Raw genomic sequence first — 25,116 nt, forward strand, 5'->3', positions numbered from 1 at the left:
GGCTGCAGCTGCTCTGGAGGAATGCAGAAAAGTTGCAGAAAGTTTGTGCATTTGTAATTTACATTTATCTGGACAGCGGTCATGCTCAATGACTAATAGGAAGAGGAGGACTAATCAGGCACTTAACTTCTGCCTCAATTTTTTTATCCACTGAAAAAGTGCTAATAGAGAAAATTCCTCTTGTAGCCAGATTGTCTTTGAAGACATCATCCTTAAATAGGCCTATGTGACCAAGTGAGGGCAGAGAAAATATCAAGCTAGAAGTCTTCAAAAGCTGGTCCTGCTCTATCTTCACCTTCTACTCACAGAGCTGCACAGCCACATCCTTCTCAAAGCCACATACACAAAGCCACTGAGATTATGCCGAAAATTTAGACGAAAGTAAGCTCTGTGAGTCATGTAGAGTGGCTCTCACATGTGATTTCCAGGTGGAAGTATGTTAGCACCCTCTGGTTTTGATGTTTTAATACCAAGCATGGGAAGTTCAACTAGTTTCTGTCCATACCAAGCACTGGAACAAATTGGGAATGTCAGTCATCACCTATCTTAAGCCAAACCTGATTATTGGGTGAACCAAATATAAAACCTCTTTTCCTGTTATGCTGCAAAATTGGCCTATAAAGGAATATCTTGTATATTACAGATAATAATTAAGAACAGTGTTAACTAAATAACATAGTATTTAGGTAAAGAAGTATGTGACATAACATTTCAAAGAATCCCAATTATAGCTTGAACATATTATAGCTTGAACGTATTATATTAGTTATGAATCACTAAAAGACAATTCATACGTACCAGACATTTTTAAGGATTTGTCTAGTAGAAATATTTCAGAAAACTGATTTATGCTCAGTTTTATTTTGCATTTTTTGAAATACCAAGTAAAATTCTTCAACACATTTGTAATGCTACTTCTGGACATGTTGTTTTAGAAGTGCAGATCTCTCTCAGCAAAAGCTGTCTTCTACGTGATCTGCACCCTGCAGGATCTGCACCTTTGAGGGACTGACTCATGCAAAAGCTTTTAACAGCCAGGAATTTCAAAAGCACAAAATCCAGAACCTTTAGCTTGCTTTGAAAGTAGTATTCTGTGTATACAGAGCCCAGAGTTTATGCCTATGTGATCTTGTGTCTGTGAGGCTCAAGAGAAGCAGTAGGAAAGAAAGAGAGAAGGTACTTCACAGTGTCCGTGAAAAAGTGAAATCAGAAAATGCCATCATACCAGGCAAATCAGAAAATTCCTCAAAGGGCACAATCTGTTAAACTAGTGAATGTCTTTGATAGGAAATAGTGTAAAATTTAGATCTTTACACATTCTTGAGCAGAGAAGGCAGCATCCCCTAGGAGAATAACCTGTGCGTCCATCCCTTTCAGCTCCAATTTCAGTGAGCACTTTTTGGTTTTAGGATAGAAGGCAGATGCGTGGAAGGTTCCTCCTGTGCTCTGCTGCACGCTCCCAGTCTCTAACCCTCCCCAGAAACCTCTGTAAAGGTTACTTGATGGACATGAACAGATCTGTCTACCAGGCAGGAGACAAAATCATTCTGAACTTAATCTGGATTTCATTACCTGTGTGATAAACCAAAGTCAGTAAATGATTTTCTAGAACTTCATCCCAGAGAAAACTACCCCTTGAGTGTTACTTTGAACCTCCTCTCCGAACACAACCTCAGGCTTCCAGCAGCTGTGCAGATGGCAGGGGATGAATTTTAACAATCTATAAATCCCAGAATTCAAGATTACACCACAAAAAGCCATTCCTGTCTGTCTACCATGCCCTCTTGACTAAGTTTGAGCATCTGTAAGTTTTCTTTCCCAATACATGGAGTATTCCTGACAGGAACTGTGACTATTGCTCACGTTGATTAAAATACCATACATCCTTTCCAGTGATCCTAGTTCTACTGTCTTATGCATCTCCCCTTTCCATTGTTTGGGTGAGCTTTACCTAGTGCTCAGGATCAGTCAGCAAAGGTATTTGTGTTATTTGTTAATCCCCTACCTTCAGAGATCCCACGAGGAAATCTGTTTTCAGAACCTGTGTGGAATGGTTAAAGAAAGGACAGAGAGAGTTACATCAAAACCAGTCCATTGTCCATCAAAACCAGTCCATTGTCCTGAGCTTATGCCATATCAAACATTCCTACACCCTGTGCAGCCTCTCCAGACAGCTGAACTGCACACAGTGCCTTAAAACTCCTGACCTAGAGCAAAATTCCACAGAGTCTTGTGTTCCTCCCCACATTTCTGTGAGCTGCTTGAAACAAATCTGATGTCCAGGAAAAAAATAGCTGCTTTAAATATTTAATCCCATTCAATTTCAACTGCCCTCAGAGTTAGTCCTCCTGTGCCTTCCACAGGACTTGGAGGTAGCAACGTTGGTAGAAGGCCCTTCCAAGGACTGGCATGCTGTGATTCTCCTGCTTCTGCTTGTGCACCACTTTGGAGTGGTTTGAGTGGTATCACCTTGACTCTGCCTGTAAAGCATGACCTGGAATGTTAGAGGTGGGGAATGAGAAGAAAACCCATATTCCACCGTTTTTGGGATCTGTGGAGATGGTGATGGTCAGAGCATGAAGCAAGAGGATGGCACTTACCGTGAGATGCTGAGGTAGCAAATCACAAAGTTGCCTTCAGCTGCAGCTCTTTATACCTTATCTCCTGCCCACACAGCACTCCAGAGCTCTATTTTTGGTCAATAATAATTTACTCTTTAGTTGTAAACGTGTTGTAGCTCTGATCTCTCTGCTAATTACTCAGGGACAGGATTGGTTTAAGGTTGTATGGAGTCAGCTGCACTGACCTGTCCTTTTCACATTGATCTGTGCCAGGATGGAGGATGGAGGAACCCAAAGACAGCTCTGATAAAGCCAGATAAGGCAACACTTGGCTCTGCGCTGCAAGGGTTTGCCTTAATCAGCAGGATGGGTTTTTCTAATTGTGCACAATTCCTTCATTAAGGATATAACATTAATGGATGCCCTTCTATCCTCCCTGTTCATCTACATATGCTGCTAGATAAAAAGAGGGATTTATTGAGGCAAACTTTTTATACTTTTCTGTGGGTTTGCAAGGCATGCTCAAGGCCAGCCTGCAGAAAGGTGCCTGATTTTTGTGCCACCCCACTGTCCTGCGCAGGCTGTCATGGAGCAGGCTGGATGTCAAACCACAATGACTGTAAGCTGCTCTGTAAAGGAAGGCAGAAGGGATCTCTGCTTCTTTCAGATTAGCTATTTAAGGACTGGTTTTGACTGGTTTTTGGGGCAGTATGAAAGGGAGGAATAATTGAGAACATGGTGGGACAAAACCCTGCCTGACAAATTGTAAGAGAGGAGGTGGTTTGAACCAAACCTGCTCAGCCGCACTTCTTGGTGAAGGCATTTGAAAGTGTAAAAAGTAACAGTCTTGAGGGTCTCTCACATCTTTGGAAAACACTCTTACCACAAGATGATTTTGTACAGGAGATGCGGTGGCAAAGTAGATTTGTCATCATTACCTCGTTTTTCTTTATTTTAAGGCAGAAGGAACTTTCATCAGAAGATTACTTAAACTTCAATGGCCACGAAATCTAACCACCTCTTTGTAGAATGACCCAGCTTCCTCTGTGGGAAGAGATGGATTGTCAGATGGATTGTTGTCATTGTTTCACATTGCTCAGTCTGGGGAACATCTTTGGTGCATTTACATGCTCTGCTGGCTGTTTGCTTTGGGTTATCTTCAGGGTGTCCATGATTTACTTACACTGGGAACAAAAGGCATCTGTATTGGATTCTGCAAGAGAAAATGGATTCCTGCAGTGTTGAGAGGAATCGTACTTAGGCCTTTTCCCTTGATTTTTTGAGTCCTTTCTAGAATGTCTTTCAGTGTTTTTATTACTTTTTTTGTTTTAAACCAGAGTCTTTGCCAGTCTGACCTGAAGTGTGAGCACAGATGCTTTCTGAAATGGCAATGACACCATGCAGATGTGGAGATAATATTATTATTGCATTTTTCTTCGGCCAAGTGCTGTGTATCAAACATTGAAATTAGCTTTTAAATTTGGTTGCAACAGCAGAATTGTAGGCACTTTTTACATTTTAACAATCTCAAGACCTGGTTTGGGTCTCCCACATTACAGCAATTTGTCTGGCGAGGGAAGGACCACACATTTATTGTGTCAGTCTCTAAACATGTGTTGTACCAGCAGATTCATCTGCATGGTTTCTGTAAATTGTTATTCCTGGAATTATATATATTCTCCTATTTGCTAAAGTTGGTCGATCACAAACATCTTCAGGAGCTCTCATAATTCTGGCTTTTTCAAACTGTGTGCTCCATAAATGTCAGCGTGTCTTGGGAGCTGGAAGGTTGGGTAGCATGCCAAGCACAATCTGACAGATTTGTTCACTTGGCTGTCTCAGGAATTCTTTGCTTTTTGTGGATGGCAGAGTGTTTGTTTTCTGGCAGGACTTAGGCTACACATCACACCTGTTCCAGCACTAAAATCTTTGATCCTGTGACAGTTACCCAGCAGCTTTTCCAGTGGATGCTCATGAAGGGATAATTTAGATCATTTTCCCAGTACAAGCGGCCAGAGAAGCAAGGCTTCCGTACGAGGTGTCCAAACCCCTGACAGATCAGCTGCCGTATCTGCAACTATCTGATACTTTGGGGACAGATGGGCATTTTGGTCTAAACTAGTGCAGCTCTTCTCATATTTCATACCCAACCCCCTTTCCCTGGGCCTTCAGGCACATGTGTATTTGCTCCTGATACCATCACCTTTCAGACCTTTTATCACTCCCTCTTAGGTTATTCTGTTGCTTTTGCTGCAGCACACCAGGTAGACTGAAAGGGGGAGAGGGCCAACTGTCTTCTTGTGTCCCCCATCAATTCAAAAAGCTTCTGAAAATGTAATTTTTTTTGTGTAGGAGCTTTCCATTACATCGGATGTAAAGTTGCCCGGCCTTTAAGATCATTGATCTTCATTAAAAATTCTGTAAGTTTGGATTTTATCCTTCACTGTTCATGCAGGTCTCTGAAAACCACAAAAACACTCTATGATGAGCATTATTCATGCTCATTCATGGGATAAAGCCTGTTCCCTGTGATTTGAATTATGTGTTTGCAAAGTTGTAAGGGACTGGTTTTGGAGAAAAGGAGGAGAAGAGACACCATTCCCAAGGTGCATAACATGAGTCACTGAGATTTACTGCCATGGTAACCCCACATTTTATTTTGGTGGTGTCCTGTTTTATTGAAAGCTTTTTGGTCTTCAGCCCAAATGGACAAAGAGCAAGAATTCCTCCACAGCTCTTCTCAGGTTAGACCTGATGACTTTTATGCTCAAATGATCAGTGTTGCCAGAAAAATTGTATATAATCAGAGAGCTGTACACCTTCCTGCATTTAATAGAAACAAATGTATTGAAGTTTGAAAATATGTACTTTGATTTTTTGAGCATGTCTTTAAGTGATACTCTTTTCTAATGAAAGTACAAAGATTAATTTGTGTAAAGGGAACAGGAAGATAACCCAAACTTGTCAAAAGTGTATATTTCATGCTGATTTCTGCACCACTGAACATGAGTTTAACGCTGCACCAAGGCCAAATTGAATTAATGACAATCTTTGAGGGATTCCTTTCTAAAAATATATTTGCAAGCTTTTTTTTTTTTTTTTTCACAGCTGTCGCTTACCCCCAGCCTAGAAAAGCTTCTTTTATAACACTGGAACATGGGCACTGAAGATATCTTTCAGCTAACTACTGAACACTGCAGAATAGCCAATGATTTATACTGTATATTTTAGGGGAAAGGGGATGTCAATCCTAAATTTCTCTCTTTTTCCTCCCCCAGCATAAAGCAGGGGCATGATCACATCTTCAGGTTGTTTCAGCAGTTGCAAAGTTGGCAGCAATCCATATTCTGTGCAAGTTACTGACAAGAACTATTTATTATCCTGTGGATTGCAGGGCAATTTCACCTTAAATGATAGATCTTCTTCTTCCTTTTGCCCTTTTGGAGGCAACCAAACTGAAAAAAATTAATTACCAAGCTATTATTTTTACCTTGCCATTCTGAAGCCAACAAACCATTTTTTATATTTTTTTAATCCAAGCCATTCCGGTAGCAAAAACAGCAGTAGAGGCAGAAGCAATTGAAATAAACCATATTGTTTGTTCCCACTTAGAGCTGATTTCATATCTGTACTGTCTCCTTGCACAAAAGCAAATTATACTGCATATTTGGGATTTTTATCTAGTAGCAGCAGAAAAAAATCTGTGTTCAGATAAAAATGGCTTGAGTTCCATACTAGAATTTTTCAGCTAATTAAACGATGAGAATAGTCCATCCTGCCAGTTGCAAAATAGAAAACAAAAATAGTCATTTACAGGTGGCCAAGAGTGCAGGATACTTACCCAAAGTTTCCCTAAAAGCAAGGAAATGCAACATCTGGGCTGTTGGCTGTAGTATGTGAGCTCTTGCTAAAGCTGCCTTGCTTCTGGAGATCTGGAAGTTGTCTAGTAAAATTCTGATTTTTGAAAAGTGTTTCAGGAAATGGTGGCCCGCTAGACCTAGCGCCAATACTAGGAAAAAGTAGAAGCTAATAATGATTGGAATTTGAGGACACAGTGATAAATAAACATATTGAGCATGAGAGCATTTGTAAAGGGAAGTAGCATTCCACAAACCTATCGGGAAATCAAAAAATATGTGTATAGGTGGGAGCAGCAGATGGTACTCTCTTAATGAATATCTGTGAGGCATGTGAGAAGGTATAGCTAAGTCTGTGTCTGTGATGTTATTTAAGATAATTTTGAGAAGTGATCCTGGACAAGGACAGGCTGATAATCCTGCTGCAGAAATGTAAGTCTCCCTGGGGATGGTGTCTGTGTGTCCAAAGTGGCTTGATCTAAAGCAAATCCCAGGACCTTCCCAGGGGAAGCTCAGTGCAGCAGCTCTATTTATGTATTTATTGCATTAGGGCCATACCTCCTGGGATGCTCTTTGTCCTTGATGAACCTCACAGCCCTACTCAGTAATGTCCCCTAAACCCTTCTGTCCTCTGCACAGAGCCTGCTAGCAGGTTATGAAACATCCCTCAGCAGGGATTACCAGGGCACCAGGAGGGCCTTGCCTGCTGCTAAGGACCCCTCTGCTTCTTGTGAAATATATTCTGTGTCTGGGACATCAACACTGTGCTTTGCCGGAGCTGTCTGGCAGTAAATGCAGTGTGGAGGAATGAACTTCTGTCACAGCAAGGCTGCTCCTCCCTCCTGCCTTCTGAGGGCCCACACCAGCCTCACCTTTCCCCTGCCGTTCTGCCAGCAGCCAGGTGCAGAGCTGGGTCACTGGGCATGTATAAATACGTATATTTGTATTTGTATGTATATGTACACACATGTGAAGGCATTGACTGCCTGCCCAGGCACATCTACAGGCTGGGTGAGGAATGGACCCACAGCAGCCCTGAGGAGAAGCACTTGGGAGTATTGGTTGACAAGAAGCCCAACATGGCCGTGGGTACTGGAGCCCAGAAATCCCCTCTGTGCTGGGCTGAGCCCCCAGGGTGGGCAGCAGGGAGGGGAGGGGGATTCTGCCCCTGTGCTCAGGTCAGACCCCACCTGCAGAGCTGCCCCAGCACAGGGAGGAGCTGGAGCTGCTGGAGAGAGCCCAGGGGAGGCCATGGAGATGCCCCAAGGGCTGGAGCCAGGCTGGGAGAGCTGGGGGTGCTCACCTGCAGAAGGGAAGGCTCCATGGAGACCTAAGAGCCCCTTCCAGGGCCTGAAGGAGCTCCAGGAGAGCTGGAGGGGGACTGAGGACAAGGGATGGAGGGACAGGACACAGGGCAATGGCTTGCCACTGAAAGAGAGTAGGTTTAGATGGGATATTAGGAAGCACCTGTGTGCGTGCTGAGGCCTTGGCACAGGCTGCCCAGAGAAACTGTGGCTGTCCCATCCCTGCAAGTGTTCAAGGCCAGGTTGAATGAGTCCTGGACTAACCTGGTCTAGTGGAAGGTGTCCCTGACAGTACAACCCATGCCAGGAGATAAGAGTAACCCAGGCTCTTGTTAATAGATCAGTTTGGGGCACATTAGCATGAAACACTGGACGATCAATGTGGATTTTAAGAGATTTGGATTTCTCTGATGTTTGCTGATATCCACAAAGGATGAAAATCCACATTTTGAGTGAGGCCAGATTGGACAAAGTTATCAGGACTCCTTACTTCATAGGAGGTAAGTGTCTGCCTGACCAGTTTAGAAAGTTCAGGGTAGTTTTGGAAACAGAATATAGACAATGACCAATTGACTATGTGGTTGCTGGCTATGCTGCCCTGGGAATGTTGGTTTGCACATCAATTTCATGAACAAAAGTTGAAAGTAGATCTCATTTTAGCATTAAATGTCTTCTAAATTATGTGTCAAAGTGGCTTGAAGGATTGAAGAAATTTAACTTGAAGCATGATCTTGCAAAGAAGACACAAGAATTAAAAGAATAATCAAAGATTAAGTGGGAGTAGGAAGGAAGGTGTAATAAGTTTTTAAAAGATTAAGTGAGAGTAGGAAGGAAGATGTTGTAAGTTCTTATTGCTTGGCCAGAACATTTGAGATAATATCTATTTTATCCCTAAAGCAACAGTTATAAAGGATAATTGCATTCTCTTTCAGAGAAAAAAGTTATTTTCTCAGCTAAGGAAGTATGCGATGAAATTTCCTGGTGAGAACAAAGCATGATGTTTGATTGGACCACTTTAAAAGTGGCTGAAACACTTTGAAATACCTGAAGCAAGATTTTTAATTGAATAAATAAGTTTAAAATAAGAAAGGAAAAATGTAAACCTTAGTAGAATTCAGGATAATGATGAAAATGCAACACTCAGCTTTTCATTATTTACATGGCATAAGCTCTACAATTTTTATTATGCAGGCATTATTCATCTACAGATTAATGAAGGACAAAGCAGTGACTTCAAATAAAACTGATAGAACGGCACATTTTGTGCAATTGTCTCACTTTACAGCACTAGAGACATTTACTCTTCACTTTCTGCCTTCTTGCTGATCTCCCTGCTCTTGGCTCGGAGCTTGTTGACCTGTGACTCTGCAATGTCAGCCCGCTCCTCGGCCTCCTCCAGCTCGTGCTGGATCTTGCGGAACTTGGACAGGTTCACATTGGACAGCTCCTCCTGGACATAGGAGGAAGCATAAAACAGGTGTTAAAACAATTACACTGTAAAACCGCTAGGTGAAAATATGAAATAAAGAAAGCGAAACGAAGAAGAGACCTACTACCACAATGCTGAGCTGGGTTCAAACAGAGCTACACAGGGGAAAACACCAACACAGAAACCACTTTCACCTGGATAAGGAATGACTGAACACAGTAATACTTACAGCCTCCTCAGCTTGTCTCTTGTAAGCTTTCACCTTAGTTTGCAGTTTATCCACCAGATCCTGCAGCCTGAGAACATTTTTCCTGTCTTCCTCAGACTAAAGGGAATGACAAGACAGAGAAGCATATCTTTTAGCCTCCTCTACATGAAATAAAGAGTAACATTTCTATTTGATTTTGCTGCCCAGTAAGACAGACATGATAAGCTGTATATTGTTAAAATGACTGGAAAGGTAGTAATCTTGGGGTGCTTACATTATTCTCCTTTTTGTATGTGAGACTCAGGACAGAGAGAAATCTTTCAGGGCTACGTTTTGAGATTCAGGAATAAGAGTGTACCAGCATGAAGAAGATTGCTGCCTTACCTGGTAGGTGAGTTCCTTCACCCTGCGCTCGTACTTGCGCACACCCTTCACGGCTTCAGCGCTGCGCTTCTGCTCAGCATCAACCTCCCCTTCCAGCTCCCGCACCTGCAAGGACAAGCCCAGCCCTGCAGCTGCCCTGCCAATGTCTCTCCAAGGAGGGACACGCTCCCTCAGGCACAGCCCCAGCCCTACACACCCTGGCCTCCAGCTTCTGGATCTGCTTCTTCCCTCCCTTCAGTGCCAGCTGCTCGGCCTCATCCAGACGGTGCTGCAGGTCCTTCACTGTCTGGTCCAGGTTCTTCTTCATCCTCTCCAGGTGGGCACTGGTGTCCTGCTCCTTCTTCAGCTCTTCTGCCATCATGGCCGCCTGATCAGAGCAAAAGGTCAAAGCCATTTTGGGGCTGGAGATATTTTTGGGAGGGTACATTCACCATCAACAATGCCAGGATCACCCAACTCACATCTGTGATGGCCTTCTTGGCCTTCTCCTCAGCATTGCGGGCTTCCTGGATGGTATCCTCCATTTCACTCTGGATTTGGGAAATGTCCGTTTCCAGCTTCTTCTTGGTGTTGATCAAACTAGTGTTCTGTTGAGCAGCATCAGAGGTTTGTTTTCGTAAGTTCATTATTTGAAATCAAGAACATTACAGAATTATCAATAAATGAAGACATAAATAAATGGAAAAGCAATACCAGAAATTTTCTAGTAAAATTTCTTTTCATTGGGGAAAAGACATTTTGGCTTCTTTCTTTCTCCATTTTTCATGAATTTGAAAATGTCTTAGAAATATACTCTGTGCCACATCTCATTCACCAAGGCTAGCACAGGAAAGTAATAAAAATAGAGTAAGGTAAAAGTCACCAGTGCACACATTTTTTTTCAGCAAATATTTTTTTTAGTGACATGATGAATACTCCAGAAAAGAGGACCATCTTCCTCCAAGTTGATCATCCAATGGTGACTGGAATAAAGCATGAAAATGTTCACCAAATGACCTCACCTGGCTGTGGAGGAGCTGCACGCGCTCACTGGCATCCATTAATTCCTGCTCAGCCATTTTCCTCGACCGCTCCGTCTGCTCCAGGGCTGCCCGGAGCTCCTCAACTTCAGCCTGCAGCAGGTTTGCTCTGCGCTCCACCATGGCCACCTGCTCCTTCAGGTCCTCCTGAGACCTGAGAGCATCATCCAGATGGATCTGGGTGTCCTATAGAGCCATTGAAAGAAATTATAAGCAGATTTAGAGCTCCTGTGGACTGAAAGTATTAACCAAGATATTTCTCTGTAGGCAATTTCTGTTGAACAGACCTTGAGCACTCCCTGAGTGTTCCTCAGGTTCTTCTGTGCCTCTGCAGCCTGGCGGTTGGCATGGCTCAGCTGGATTTCTATTTCGTTCAGGTCTCCCTCCATCTTCTTCTTCAGCCTCAGGGCTTCATTCCTGCTCCTGATCTCAGCATCCAGGGTACTCTGCATGGACTCCACAACCCTCTGGTGGTTTCTCTTCATTTGTTCGATCTCCTCATCTTTCTCTGCTATCTTCCTGTCAATCTCAGCTTTCACCTGGTTGAGCTCAAGCTGCAGGCGCAGGATCTTCCCCTCCTCATGTTCCAGGGAGGCCTGGTCAAGAAAAAATAAGAATACTTTTCATGTAACAAGTGTTGAACCTGAAGTTCTAAGTAAAAAGAGTGCTATGTTTAGATAATATCTCTACTTTTATAAGATCACTTCTCTACTTTTGTCTCGGAATGAGATAAGCAAGATAAAGATCCAAGACATGTAAGACAGCAAGAAATACTGCTGTGTACCTCAGCTTCCTCCAGAGCAGCCTGGATTTCAGATTTCTCCTGCTCAATCTGCTTCTTCACTTTCTCCAGCTCATGAATTGCCTTTCCTCCCTCCGCAATCTGCTCCGTGAGGTCAGAAATCTCCTCTGTGGGCACAAAGATCAATGGCATGGTCAGGCACAGAGCAGAATGGGAAGGGCTCTGTCCCACCAAGGGACAGGCATCTCTGCAGACCTGCAGGCACAGAGCCATGAACAATGGTGGGAATGGCTGATAGTGAGAAAGGCCAGGGAGGAGCAGAGGGCCAGGGACTTACGCTGCAAGTTCTTGTTCTCCCGCTTCATTGTTTCCAGGTGGTCCAAGGACTCCTCATAGGCATTCTTCATCTTGAACAGCTCCGTGCTCAGAGAGCGCGACTCCTTCTGCGAGGCCTCCAGCTCAGCCTGCGTTTCCTCATACTTCTGCTTCCATTCTGCCAGGATCTGAAGAGAAACGGGGGGTGAGTAGGGCTGTGGCCATCACAGCTGGGCCCTGCTCTGGCCAGGAGTGCTGGTGCTGGAGGCCAACTGACCTTGTCAAAGTTCTTCTGCTTCTTATCCAGAGCAGCACAGGCAGCATTGGATCTCTCCACATCAATCATCAGGTCCTCCACTTCATTCTGCAGCCTCTGCTTTGTCTTTTCCAGGGAGGCACATTTGGCATTGACAGCTTCAACATGCTCCTCTGCATCCTGCAGGCGCTGGGCCAGCTTCTTCCTGGGATAGACAAGCACAATTGCGCGTTAGAGCTTGGAATGATGTCAGTTCTTTACTGTCATGAGTTTTACACTTTTGGATGTTTTGATCCAAATGCTTTCCACAATGTTTTTTATTGTCCATGCGTGCATGCAGCCAACAAGATCTATCACTTCTGTGTCTTTTCACTTATGGAGGATTAGGCCTGTCTTAGTACGTCTAGTCCTAAAGCCTATGTTTTCCCTTCCAATCTCTCTCTTTTTCTCTTCCTCCCTCTCTCCCCTTTTTTTACAAAGACAATATACCCTGGCTTCCCTCCCATTCTTATCTTAAGCCACTCTCAGAGATTCAAATTTCCCATGACCAGTTTCAGTCTGCTCCTGTCATTTCCCATTCTGCTTCCCCACGTACTTGGCCTCCTCAAGCTCCTCCGTGCGCTGAATCGCGTCCGTCTCGTATTTGGTTCTCCACTGGGCCACTTCACTGTTGGCCTTGGACAGGGCTCGCTGCAGCTCCCCCTTGGCCTCCTGCTCCTCCTCATATTGCTCCCGGAGCAAGTCACAGTCGTGGCGAGCAGACTGCAGGGCGTGGGCCAGGGCATTCTTGGCCTGTGGGAAGAACAGCAGTGTGAACAATGAATGGAAATATGCTGGAGATTTCCTGGCAGAAATGCACTGATTCTGCTATGAGTAATGGCAAGCTACTGAATGAAAATCGGAGGTCTGGGAATCTGCAAAACAATTAACATATAAACTGCAAGGAAGAAGGAACTAAAATAGTATGGCAAGGCTTGCTCTGTATTACTTAAGTGGTTTTTTTCCTCCTTTTCATCTTGCTGATTCTGTAATTTCATTCATATCCAAAGCTCCTCCTAGAAAGAAGGAGTCCAATGGACAACTCAGAATTTGGAGAGCCTTCTTACCTTTATTTCTTCCTCTAGATGCCTCTTCAGTTCCTCAATCTGTTGGGTGAAAGCCTGTTTTCCTCTTGAGAGTTGAGAAATCAGAGCATCTTTCTCATCTACCTGGCGTGAAAATTCACCTAGGAGTGTTCAGATGAGTAAAAAAAATTTGTTATGACTTACATAAAAATTTTAATTTTAATAAGAAATGCCCATATGTAAATATTTTGAGTTAAACAAACTTTTACTTCTTTCCTGGATTCCTAATCACGGATACCCCCATCTCTTAGAGGCTAGAAATGACACGTCATGCTAAATCCCACCAGCCTTACTCTATGTTTCCATTAAGCCTTGAGTTTACAGAATGAGTACCACAGTGCCATCCAGAGGGATTACGGCCCATGGGAATCTCAGGACGTTTAACAAGGCCAAGCAATCCCGGCAAGGCCTCATGTGATGAGTAGGGGGAACTATCATTCTCCGCTAACCTGTTGGCAATGCTCTCCGAACGCAACTCAGGATTCACTCAGGGTTCTATTGGCCAGCTTCATCACAAACAACATTTTTGGCTTAGGTTCAACTTAGTGCATGTCCAATCCTCCAAGACTCCAGGTGAGTTTTACTCTTTTTTTTTAAGAACTCAGATAATATAGTGTATTCTCTTAAAAACACGAATGTTTTACCAGATTCTGTTTGTAGCCGAGCTCTTTGAGCACTAATGTCATTAATTATGCGCTGCTGTTCCTCCTCCTTTGTCTTAATCTCACTGAGTTGATCTTCCAGGGAACGACACATCTTCTCCAGATTTGCCTGTTTTCATGAGGAACAGAAGGAAAGATATTTAATGGTTCAACCCATAATTTGTGAGAATATGAAGTCTTATAAAGGAAGAAAGAATGATTCAGAAGCCCAAATTTGTCAGTTAACTGATATATATTTCTATGAAGTTTGTGTCCCCAGTTCCAACACCTGTATATTCCATGCCCATTGGAGGGCAGATGAAATGGCATGATCAAATGATTTAAATAATACTGAAATGTTTAAACACACATTGAAGTTGCAAAGTGCAATATTTAGTTAATTCTATAATACGGCCAGCTAAAATTTCTATGTTAAAATATAAATATCTGATTTTGTTCGGATTAATGAGAAGAAATATTTGTGTACCTTGGCTTTGGAGACAGACTCCATGTTGCTGGCCAAGTCATCAATCTCCATCTTCAGCTCACTCTTCTCCTTCTCCAGCTTCTGCTTCACGCGTTGCAGGTTGTCGATCTGCTCGCCCAGCTCAGCTGTGCTGTCCGCGTGCTTCTTGCGCAGGGCGGCAGCCGTGGCTTCGTGCTGCAGCGTGGCCTCTTCCAGGTCACGGCGCATCTTCTGGAACTCTGCCTCACGCTTCTTGTTCATCTCCACCTGAGCGGCTGTGGCCCCTCCTGCTTCTTCCAGGCGCTCGCTGATCTCCTCCAGCTCCCTGGACAGGTCAGCGCGATGCTTCTCTGCTTTAGCGCGAGAGGTTCGCTCTGCCTCAATCTCCTCCTCCAGCTCCTCAATGCGGGCCTGCAGAACAGCAGGGACCCTTCACAGCCGTGCCCTCCTCCTGCCTGAACTGAGCCTGAGCAGGGCAGGGAAAAAGGCACTGAGACTTGCCTGCAGCTCCTTGATCTTCTTCTGAAATTGCATGCCCAGGGCCTGTTCATCCTCGATCTTGCCCTGGATCTGGCTGATTTCAAAGTCTTTCCTTTGGGACAAGTGAACTGTGTTAGAGCACAAAGAAACAAGACAAGTGCTGCAGCCCAGCACTCAAGTGCCCCAGAGCCACACTTACTTCTTCAGTTTCTCATCCAGCTGCTGCTTATCATTCTCCAAATCCATGATGCTGTCCTGGGCCATCTTCAGGTCTCCTTCCAGTTTCCTCTTTGCTCTCTCCAGGTCCATGCGCAGTTTCTTCTCTTGCTCCAGGGACCCTTCCAGCTAAACACAACAAGACCATCAGGGCTCTGCCAACCAGCTTGGACTCCATACCTGTCCTGTTCCTGCTCTATATCTGTGTGCTTACATCATCCACTTGCTGTTCCAGCTTGGTCTTGGCTTTGGTCAGAGTATTGACTTTGTCTTCCTCTGCCTGCAGGTCATCCAGGGTCTGCTGATGCGCCTCTTGGAGGGCTTTCTTCTCTTTTGTCAGCTTGGCAATGGTCTCGTCCAGAGCTGCCATCTCTTCAGTCAGGTTTTTCACCTTTGAGAAGAAGGGAGCAAGCACAGACAGAGAATGGCGCTTAACATTTTCTAACAAGACAAGTCTTTTCCAGAGTGCAAGTGACAGGTTCTACCTCATACCTTGTTTTCAGTGGCATGTTTTTCCTTTTCCACCTTGGCCAGTGTTAGCTCAAGGTCATCAATATCTTTCTTCAGCTCTGAACATTCATCTTCCAGTTTCCTCTTCTTGGCTGTCAGCTCAGCATTCATCTCTTCTTCTTCTTCTGCTCTCTCTGTCAGCTCCTTAATTTTGGCTTCCAGCTGGATTTTGGTTTTGATGAGCTGGTCACACCTTTCCTCTGCATCGGCTAAACCATCAGCTTCCTACATGATTCATTTAAACAAAACAGGTTTTCAACCTGGGGCTGATGGCTCGGTTGTACTTTTAGGCTGTAGACATCCAAATGCCATTAGAATAATCCAGCTACTTGCTTGAAATTACAGTTTTAAGGACAGTCTTTTTTGCTACATTCTTATTTTCAGGGAAGAAGGGAAGAAGTGAACTTTCATCACCATTTTTCCTGAAGAGACAGGGACCATAAATGCCTGATAAATACCTGACACTCTCAGCTCATCCTACTCCATCTGAATTCACCTGGGATTCTCCAAACAAATGTGTTAATTGGACCTCCAGACCAACCTTAACTGGTCAGTTGATAACATATCAAAATTGTATAGTATATAAAGCTCTATAAAGATTAAGGTAGCAATTGTATGTGGTTTTTCTTCCCATTTTATAAATATGTGTATGTTTTTAAATTAATTGCTATTTTGGGATAATATGTCTTTACTGAGACATTTGGGATGATTTTATATAGAACATCACAAGTCAAAAAACTTTAGCAATACTCACAGCCTGCACTTGGAGCTGCAGGTCATTTTTCTCCTGCACCAGGGCCACCATTTTCTCTTCCAGCTCCTTCCGCTTTGCCTCAGACTTTGCAAGCTCTTCCTTGGTTTTCTCAAACTCTTCCTTCATGTTGGCCATTTCTTTCTCAGACTCTGCACTCTTTAGCAAGGGCTTGATCTTGAAGAACAGCTTCATCCATGGCCAGTGTTTGACATTCATGAATGAGCGGACGTTGTACTGGATGCAGAAGATGGACTCCCTGAAAAGTAATAACAAAATATATTTTGGTAAATATTTTAAATTCTATAAAACATATTTAACAGTATATATTAGTATGTATATCAGGAAGTTTGACACATAATACTTTTTAGTTATATATATATATATAAAAAAAATATATATACATATATATATATATTCTGTGTATAGTATATATGTATCATATATAGTTCTGAATATCTCTATGTGTAAAATATTTATCATGTATTATTCCATATACATTTTTAATAATATTTAGATCACATTTTATATACTATATATATAGATTTCCACTGAAAATCTCCTCGTTTTATGTAGAGTATCAACCAGTATGGACGGTTTTGGAGTCCAGGTGTTTGGCTCATTTTTATGGCCAATGAAAAGGAACACTTCTGTAAGTTGTCTTAGTCACTTTTATGAAATTTATCAAAGGGAAGAGGATGCTTCTCTTATGATAGAAATATGTCTTTCTCTCATTTTATTTAGCAGTGACCTACAATATTTAGCTTAGACTCGGTATTGATTTGTTCGACATACATATAATAGAGCCATTTAAAAACTTCAGCAACAAAGTATTAAAAAAAATTGTTTCCCTAAATTGGGATTTTATTCTACTTCCTCTGTTTTCAGGATATACTTTCATATTGACAAACTGAATTAATGAGAAATAAATGAGATTATTTGTGAAGCAGCTTATTTTCAGTTTTGTTCATGCCATTAGTATCTGATAAGGATTGGCCCAGCAATCCAAGTCAATATCTACCTCCTCTCCATCATTTTCTTGAACTCCACCCTCATCAGGTAACCCCTGCACATGGCCTGGGTGCGAGTGATGAGCTCTGCCAGCTTCTCATCCCTCATCTCCTCCAGGAGCCCCAGCAGCCCAGCTTTGAAGAACACCTTGAGAGAGACAATATTGCAGCACATCACTGTCAGATGGAGAGAGCAAAGCCCAGGCAGGCAGTGAATGGGGGAGTTTGTACCTTGGTGTGTCCAAATTTATACTGGGTGTGATCCACATCGATTGACCCAAGGAGCTTCTCAGAAGCCTTCTTGCTATCGATGAACTGTCCCTCAGGGATGGCACTGGCATTAAGCACCTTGTATCTGTGGAATCAGAGGACGATAAGGAATAAATAATAGCCCTTTGAAAATGTCTGGGTTTTTTTTTTCTCAATAGCTATAGAAAGAACCTGGACGACTCACTTGGGCAAATGACTTTTGTATACCTAAAGATAGCTTCCACAGTACTTAAAACATTTAGGAAAATCAAATGATTTAGCATTTTTTGATATGGTGGAGGGTGATGAAACATAATCTGACCTCTGTTTGAAGTCAGCATAGAGGATTCTGCTGGGGAACCCTTTCCTGCAGATCCTGATCCCTTCCAGCACGCCGTTACAGCGCAGCTGGTGCAGCACCAGCTCGTGCTCCATGGCACCTAATAAATCACAGAATGAAATTGTATATCATTTTACTGAATAGAGAAGATCAGATATATCTCACCTCTGAACTTTAACAACTTACCAGGTGTTTTGGTTTCATTAGGAATAAGACACCGCACAAAATGGGGATGTGTGCTTCTCAAATTGCTCATCAGCTTGTTTAAATTTTCCTTAGGAGCAAGAACAAAGTTTCGGGTTTAGAATTGTCACTTACACAATCTCAATACTAGGTGGAAATAAAAACACTGTAATAAAAGCATGATCAATATTTTTTTTTACAGAACTTTTGGGCAGTTCTGAAAGAATACTTTCCAAGATTCAGTAAGAATTCCTCTTTACTAGAAGCAAGTGATTTTATACTTTCTGAACACAAAGATATATTAGATAAATCTAAAGCATTTCTGAATGGAATTTTTTTATTTTCTTTTTATGAAAAGAATACAGTAACTTTAGAATGATTATTCTACAATACCCGGAAGAGAGCTGAGACAGTCTGGAAGGAAGAACCCTTCTTCTTGGCGCCCTTCTTGCCACCACCACCACCACTGCTCTCTAAAAAGTAAAAAATTTTTTATAAAGAAGTGAACAACAAAAGCACACAGAATGTGAAAAACCTTGTATGTTCATCTTTAAAACTCTAGCAAAAATAATAATATGATCAAAATTTGCAAACTCAGACTGTGGTTAAAGTTACAAAAGGATACTTGAATTTTTCAGATGACTGTGGAAGGAAATCTAATAACTTCCAACTGAAATTTAGAAAATGCAGTTGGGAAACAAAACATAACATTTTACATAGAAAGATATTTGAGGAACTAAACTAATAGCTAGTAATTACACCAAATGCAGTGTTTATATAGCCTTACATCTAAGGGTATGCATAAACTTAACAGCATGTTGATATATTTGATTGTATTCACTGAATTATTTGAGAATGGCCCGTATTGCAAAAATCTGACTTCTCAGCTAGACTGGGTTAATGTGCTAGTATAGCTGTCTCATTCTAAAACCTACAGATCCATTAAGGTCTCTAGGGAGGAGTAATATCCTTTATTAGACTAGATTATGAGGTTTTAGGTTTTCAATTTTAGAAATGTAAATATCATTGCGAAATATTGTTACAACATTTTAATTTCATTTTCTGTAAATTATAGTAGAACTGATTTCAAAGAAATCACCTGCTTCTGCCCCACCAGCAGAGGCAAAGAGCAAGGCCAGGGTCTTCAGGGATGACTTCTGATACAACCCCACAACAGTTTCATTCAGAGGGTCCTTGTTCTTCTCCAGCCACCCAGTGATGTTGTAGTCCACTGTGCCAGCATAGTGCACCAGGGAGAAGTGAGCTTCAGCCTTGCCTTTGCCTGGCTTGGGCTTCTGGAAGTTGTTGGACTTGCCCAGGTGCTGGTCATAGAGCTTGTTCTTGAAAGAGGTGTCAGTTGCCTTGGGGAACATGCACTCCTCTTCCAGGATGGAGAAGATGCCCATGGGCTGGGAGGAATAGCAACATGTGAAGAAAATGTGGAAGGAAAAAACAGAGGCAATGTATGTAAGAAAGAGGAATGGAAGATAAAAGTTATACTGAAAAATCCTCCTCAGTATGTGCAATCTTATGTTTCTCAGAAAGGGCATTTTGTTAGTGGATATGCCATCAGTTATACAAAAACAAGCTCCCTTATAAGATTCAGGGTTGGGATGTAATAAAGATCTAGCATGTAGAAAATAATTTTGTATTTGTTTGGTGAAAGTGGAAAGCAAAATGAATGAAAGTAGTAGCATTCAGATATAAGGAAGAGTTTAAACTTCCTATATGCTCTTTCTTTAAAACGAGACAGAAAATTTCTCAAGAAACATTAAAATAGAGATTTTATAACTGAAAAACTATTAAGTATGTGGGGGTCAATAACCTTCTCAATGAGCTCAATGCAGGCAGCCAGGTCCATGCCAAAGTCAATGAACTCCCATTCAATGCCCTCCTTCTTGTACTCCTCCTGCTCCAGCACGAACATGTGGTGGTTGAAGAACTGTTGCAGTTTCTCATTGGTGAAGTTGATGCACAGCTGCTCCAGGCTGTTGAACTGCAGAAGGCAAAGATTTACTTTCTTGTGAATTTCAGTTCCAATTTCAGTTCACTTCTGTCTTCCAATAGGCTTTATTCTTATCCCACTAAGGTCTCCATGACTGGAATCTCGAATTTCTAGTGCTGGAACTGGACAGGCGACTGGCATATTCCATTCTCTAATAGATCTAACCTGGCACTGTCTCAACATATTTCTGAGCTCTGAATAGATCTGCAGAGCTTAGTCCAAGTCCAGCTTTTAATTTGAATTTCTGTACATTACCTCTCTATTCCCAAGTATTCAGAGGGAATCTGGCTTCAATATTAACAACATCTTCCTTTAAAAAGGCATATTTTAACTTCCTCAAAGCCTCTCTCTTATTCTTTATCAGTTGTTCAGCAGTTTTCAATGTAATTTTCACTTCTGTATGCAACAACAAACATCTACAAATAAATACAGCCCTGTGGGATACTACATGCAATGAGAACCAGAAGGGTACTGTTCCTCAAGAAAAAGCAGGATTATCCAATCAATAGAAATAACCCATAACTGAAATAAAGCAAACCCCCACCCCCCAAATTATTCCAATTTCCTAATGCCTCTTCCAGGAATGCTTTATGGAGATTGTCCTCTTACATCAAAGATCTCAAAGCCAGCAATGTCCAGGACACCAATGAAGTACTGCCTGGGCTGCTTCGTGTCCAGCTGTTGGTTGATACGAACAACCATCCACAGGAACATCTTCTCAAACACAGATTTAGCCAGGGCACCCACTGAGTTGTATACCTAAGGAAAGATTAAAGGAAAGCCACCATATGCAGCAGAAGAGGAGTTCAAAATTTTTAATTCAAGTAAATTTTTTTTTCTATTTTCACTTGTCTCTTACCTGCTGCACAGTTTGGCCCTTGGTCACGTATTCGTTCCCCACCTTGACTCGGGGGTAGCAGAGGGCCTTGAGCAGGTCTGCTGAGTTCAGACCCATCAGGTAGGCAGCCTTGTCAGCAACTAAGAAAACAAGCATAGAGCAGGATCCGATATTAGCTCTCCAGTGAAAGGGTCTTACAGTAATTCAGATTTCTACAGGAGCCTCATATACGTTACCATGTCCTTTAAAATATTTTAGTTTTTCTTACCTTGCTAATTTTTTCTGATTTAATCTATATGATTAATAAAGGTAAATATTATTTCAATACTTCTACAGGGAACATGCAAGAGACTAGACAGACAAAAGGACCAAGGGCCATGAAAATGGCAGATCAAACAGTCGCAATTTCTGAATAAACAGAATAGGAAAGTGGTTGATATTCAAGTACACTGCACTGAAAATTGTAGCCAGTGAAACTCTCCTGTCATTGGAGAGACAGAGGTGGATTAGTGAGGTATAATGCCAAAAGTATGAATAGGATATCCTGTACAACTTCCATAGTGGAATTATATTGTCCCTAAGGATAAATATCAAACACATTAAGTCTTTTCCAGCTCCCATTTTATCTGCAGCTAGGTTAACAAACACAAGCACCACAGCACAGCATATACTCTGTCATCACTTTCCAATTTGCTGCCTGTCTTGTGCCACAGTGAAGCTGATAGCAAACACCAGTACTATTTACAGAGTTCTTCAACGTGAGAAGGCCAAAACTCGTTATGTAAGATTTATACACAGATGCTAATTTTGAGCTGCTTTTATGTGTTATTTCCAACAAGACATTTAAGGCACATTCATAACTAGAAAAATGATACAAGAAGAAAATTTCAGTTTTGTAGATATATATGTATGTATATGGACACTGTGATTGTATATAGGCTACTCTGCTGTAATTATATAATTATTCATTAGTACTTGGGAGCTGTTCCAGGTTCTGTGCCAAGTCTGGGAAGCTTCCATTCAAGGCTGCAGCAAAGTTTGCTTTACTGTTGTCTGACTCCTGCTCTGACAGAAGGCAGAAGCATGCTTTAGGAGTCACTAGACATAATTTTTGCTTTATTCAAAATATTCTACAGGTGCCACTGTGTCATGTTCCTCCAGCGAAGTCCTCTAGTTATTCTACAATACTGGCACTGGGGAAATGCACAGGCTGAGTCAATCATTCTGACCCCCACATGCTGCCTTCAACTCAGTGAGTGTTCGCTATCTCCTCTGCTCTGGGATGGGTTGTGCTGGTACCTTCGGTGCCATCAGGCTCTGCCTGCTCCTCTCGTTGCTTCTGCTTGAACTTCAGGTTCCCATAGTGCATGACAGCCCCTGTCAGCTTGTAGATGGCTGTTTTCTCATCAGCACTGAAGCCCAGGATGTCAATGGCACTCTGACAAAAGAGTTATTAAGGTGAGTACCCCAGCTGTTAAAGGACAGAGAAATGAAACTTCACATGAGAAAACTTCTGCTACTCACATCAGTGGCCATCAGCTCTTCCTGGTCGTTAATGCTGGGAACTGTGATCTCACCTTGACTCACATACAGGTAGTCATAGGGGTTGGTGGTGATCAGTAACATCTCTGAAAAGAAGAACAAAACCAAGCCAGGTCAAATGTAATTGTCACAGAAAAGAATTCAAAGTTGTTCCATGACATTTGCATGGAGGAGTTAGTGATCTTTCCTACCAATCAGCTCTGGCTTCCTGTTGGACATGATCTGATAAAAGATGTGGTAGCTCCTTTCCGCCTTGAGCTGGAAAGTGACTCTGGACTTCTCCAGCAGATCTGGCAAGGAAGGTAGGACACAGTCAAGCACAAGAAGTGGGGAAGGCTGGAGGGAAGGGGGATCAGGCCAGAGAGGTGTCTTACATGTTTCAATATCAGCAGAAGCCAGTTTGCCTGTGGCACCAAAATGGATTCGGATGAATTTACCCTGAAAGCAGCAGGAAAGTCAATTGAGATTTATTTTACTAATCTGGACAGCAAGAATATTCCAATTGGTGCTGACAGTTGTACCAATTAATAACTCACAAAGCGTGAGGAGTTGTCGTTCCTCACGGTCTTGGCATTTCCAAAGGCCTCCAGCAGTGGGTTGGCACTGATGATTTGATCCTCAAGTGTCCCCTGAAATAGAAGTCTTCTCGTCATGATCTAGTTCATCAAGAAATTGGATAGTTGCAGGCTTCTAGCCCTGAGACCTCACCTGCATTTTGCCTGAGGTCTGCTCCTCCTTTTTCTTGTCTCCACTGGCTGCAATTGTTGCAAAGTACTGGATGACACGCTTGGTGTTCACAGTCTTCCCGGCCCCGGATTCTCCGCTGCCAAAGCCAAGAGAGAAGCAGAGGGTGCGTGGTCAGGCAGGAGGGGCCCTGGCACCGGGCAGCCCCGCAGGGACCCGTGCAGGGGGGTACCTACGTGATCAGGATGGACTGGTTCTCACGATCTGTGAACAAGGAGAAACACAGTACTTAAAACTCAATAAACAACAGAAAAAGAATGAAACATAGTCAGGTAAGTCTAATGTTTTGCCTGATGTCAAAGCACACCAGGCTTTCCTTTCCAAAGCATATCCCTGACTACAGAGAAGCCTTTAATTTAAAACAGTAGAAACAATGCTATGATGATAGTAATTGCCAATAAATGTGTGTGTCAGATCCAAGAAAGGTTTGAAAAATTCTCTTTACTTTGCTGAGAAAGGGGATCCTGTCAGACAATTTAGTGGCCCAGGGCCCCTGAGGAAGACAGAGCCACTCACCAGTCAGCATGAACTGATAGGCGTTGTCAGAGATGGAGAAGATGTGTGGAGGGGCCTCCTGGCGCTTCTTGCCTCGGTAGGCCAACACCACCTCGGGGTTGTACACCGGCAGCCACTTGTAGGGGTTGACAGTGACGCAGAAGAGACCCGAGTAGGTCTGCAAGGAAGGGACACAGCACGTTGCCTTGCCCTGAGCCTGGCCCAGCAGCTCCTGAGGCTGCCCAGAGGAAGCTGCTGCTGCCACTTACGTAGATCATCCAGGCTGCGTAACGCTCTTTGAGGTTGTACAGCACAGCGGGTTCATGCAGGTGGGTCATCATGGCCATGTCCTCGATTTTGTCATACTTGGGAGGGTTCATGGAGAAGATTTGATCTTCCTTCACAGTCAGGGTCTGTCAGAGGGCAGGAAGGTACATGTATGTCAGCTAAGGGCTAGAGTGAGAATGAACTGCTGTTCCTAAATTTTGTATTTTACGCACCTCTCCCCCTTCAGTCTTGACCGTGATTTTTCCTGGTTCCCTGCTCTGGATTGTGCTCTTCACATAGGATTCCTTTGCATGTACCACGAAGACAGATGACTTGGCATCAAAAGGTTTGTTCTGGGCCTCAATTCTCTCCTTCTCTGACTTTCGGAGGTAAGGAGCTGCCTCCCCAAAAATGGCCATCTCAGCGTCTGTGGACATGGCTGCTGCTTACAACACGTAATGCAGCAAGTGTCTGTGAGGATAGAGAATGTATTTAAATAGTGTCTGATGGAACAAACACTCCTGTAGCACATTTGTTTGCTATTCTTTAGATGTCAACTATATTGTCTTCTCTTTTTCTGCTAATTCAGAGTTCTCTTCTACAATTTTTTTTTCTATTACTATTATTTTTCTCTGGTCAGATTGTTATTCCTACTGGACATTTACAGAAGAATGCTTTCTGTGTTTTTGTATTTGGTGTCCCAGCAGAGGAGAGGCATGGAGCTCTTGGAGTGAATCCAGAGGAGGCCATGGAGATGCTCCAAGGGATAAAGCCCCTCTGCTCTGGAAATAGGGTGGGTGAGCTGGGGTAGTTCAGTCTGGAGAAGACTCCAAGGAGACCTTCCAGCAACATTTCATTACCTAAAGGACTTCCAAGAGACTTGAAGAAGAACTTTAGACAAGGGCTTAGAGCAACAGAACAAAGCGGAATGGCTCACACTGAAATTGGATGAGTTTAGATTAGATATTAGGATGAATAATCTTTACAACAACAAAAAGAAATTACTTTGTCTTCTTGGTCAAAGGCAAACTTCATCACACAAATTTTTGTTGTCAATTCAAGTGAATGGGTGCAACTTCCTGGCTGGTTTTGTCTCTAACATGCTTTTCCACTTGATTAATATTTTATAACTCAAATGAGACCATTCCACAAAATAATCACAGAAGGTTGAAAAATTGTG

The 25,116-nt window shown here is 42.7% G+C and overlaps 1 protein-coding gene and 1 long non-coding RNA gene across 2 annotated transcripts; one reads left to right on the forward strand and one right to left on the reverse strand.

Annotated features, from left to right (window-relative positions):
- Positions 1-8,867: 8,867 nt before the first annotated feature.
- LOC134428821 (myosin-1B) lies at positions 8,868-24,408 on the reverse strand. The gene is made up of 38 exons (XM_063175821.1): positions 24,170-24,408; positions 23,939-24,082; positions 23,691-23,847; positions 23,351-23,378; positions 23,139-23,253; positions 22,967-23,059; positions 22,805-22,868; positions 22,622-22,720; positions 22,413-22,516; positions 22,188-22,326; positions 20,910-21,028; positions 20,660-20,809; positions 19,871-20,041; positions 19,145-19,454; positions 18,439-18,518; positions 18,049-18,136; positions 17,845-17,962; positions 17,505-17,628; positions 17,285-17,421; positions 16,267-16,522; positions 15,495-15,737; positions 15,217-15,393; positions 14,986-15,131; positions 14,808-14,898; positions 14,328-14,717; positions 13,844-13,970; positions 13,182-13,300; positions 12,671-12,867; positions 12,097-12,280; positions 11,842-12,007; positions 11,547-11,671; positions 11,050-11,358; positions 10,745-10,948; positions 10,205-10,330; positions 9,940-10,110; positions 9,744-9,848; positions 9,381-9,476; positions 8,868-9,172 (listed from the first exon to the last, which is right to left on the reverse strand). The coding sequence occupies exons 1-38, from the start codon at positions 24,371-24,373 to the stop codon at positions 9,020-9,022; spliced, it is 5,829 nt and encodes a 1,942-aa protein (XP_063031891.1). The 5' UTR covers positions 24,374-24,408; the 3' UTR covers positions 8,868-9,019.
- Positions 16,430-22,168, forward strand: LOC134428829 (uncharacterized). Its single transcript, XR_010030477.1, has 3 exons — positions 16,430-16,529; positions 16,840-16,915; positions 22,025-22,168. It is a non-coding gene; the product is annotated as an uncharacterized LOC134428829 (long non-coding RNA).
- Positions 24,409-25,116: the final 708 nt, after the last annotated feature.

This window comes from Melospiza melodia, chromosome 24 (genome assembly GCF_035770615.1).
Source record: "Melospiza melodia melodia isolate bMelMel2 chromosome 24, bMelMel2.pri, whole genome shotgun sequence".
NCBI classification, from domain to species: Eukaryota; Metazoa; Chordata; class Aves; order Passeriformes; family Passerellidae; genus Melospiza; species Melospiza melodia.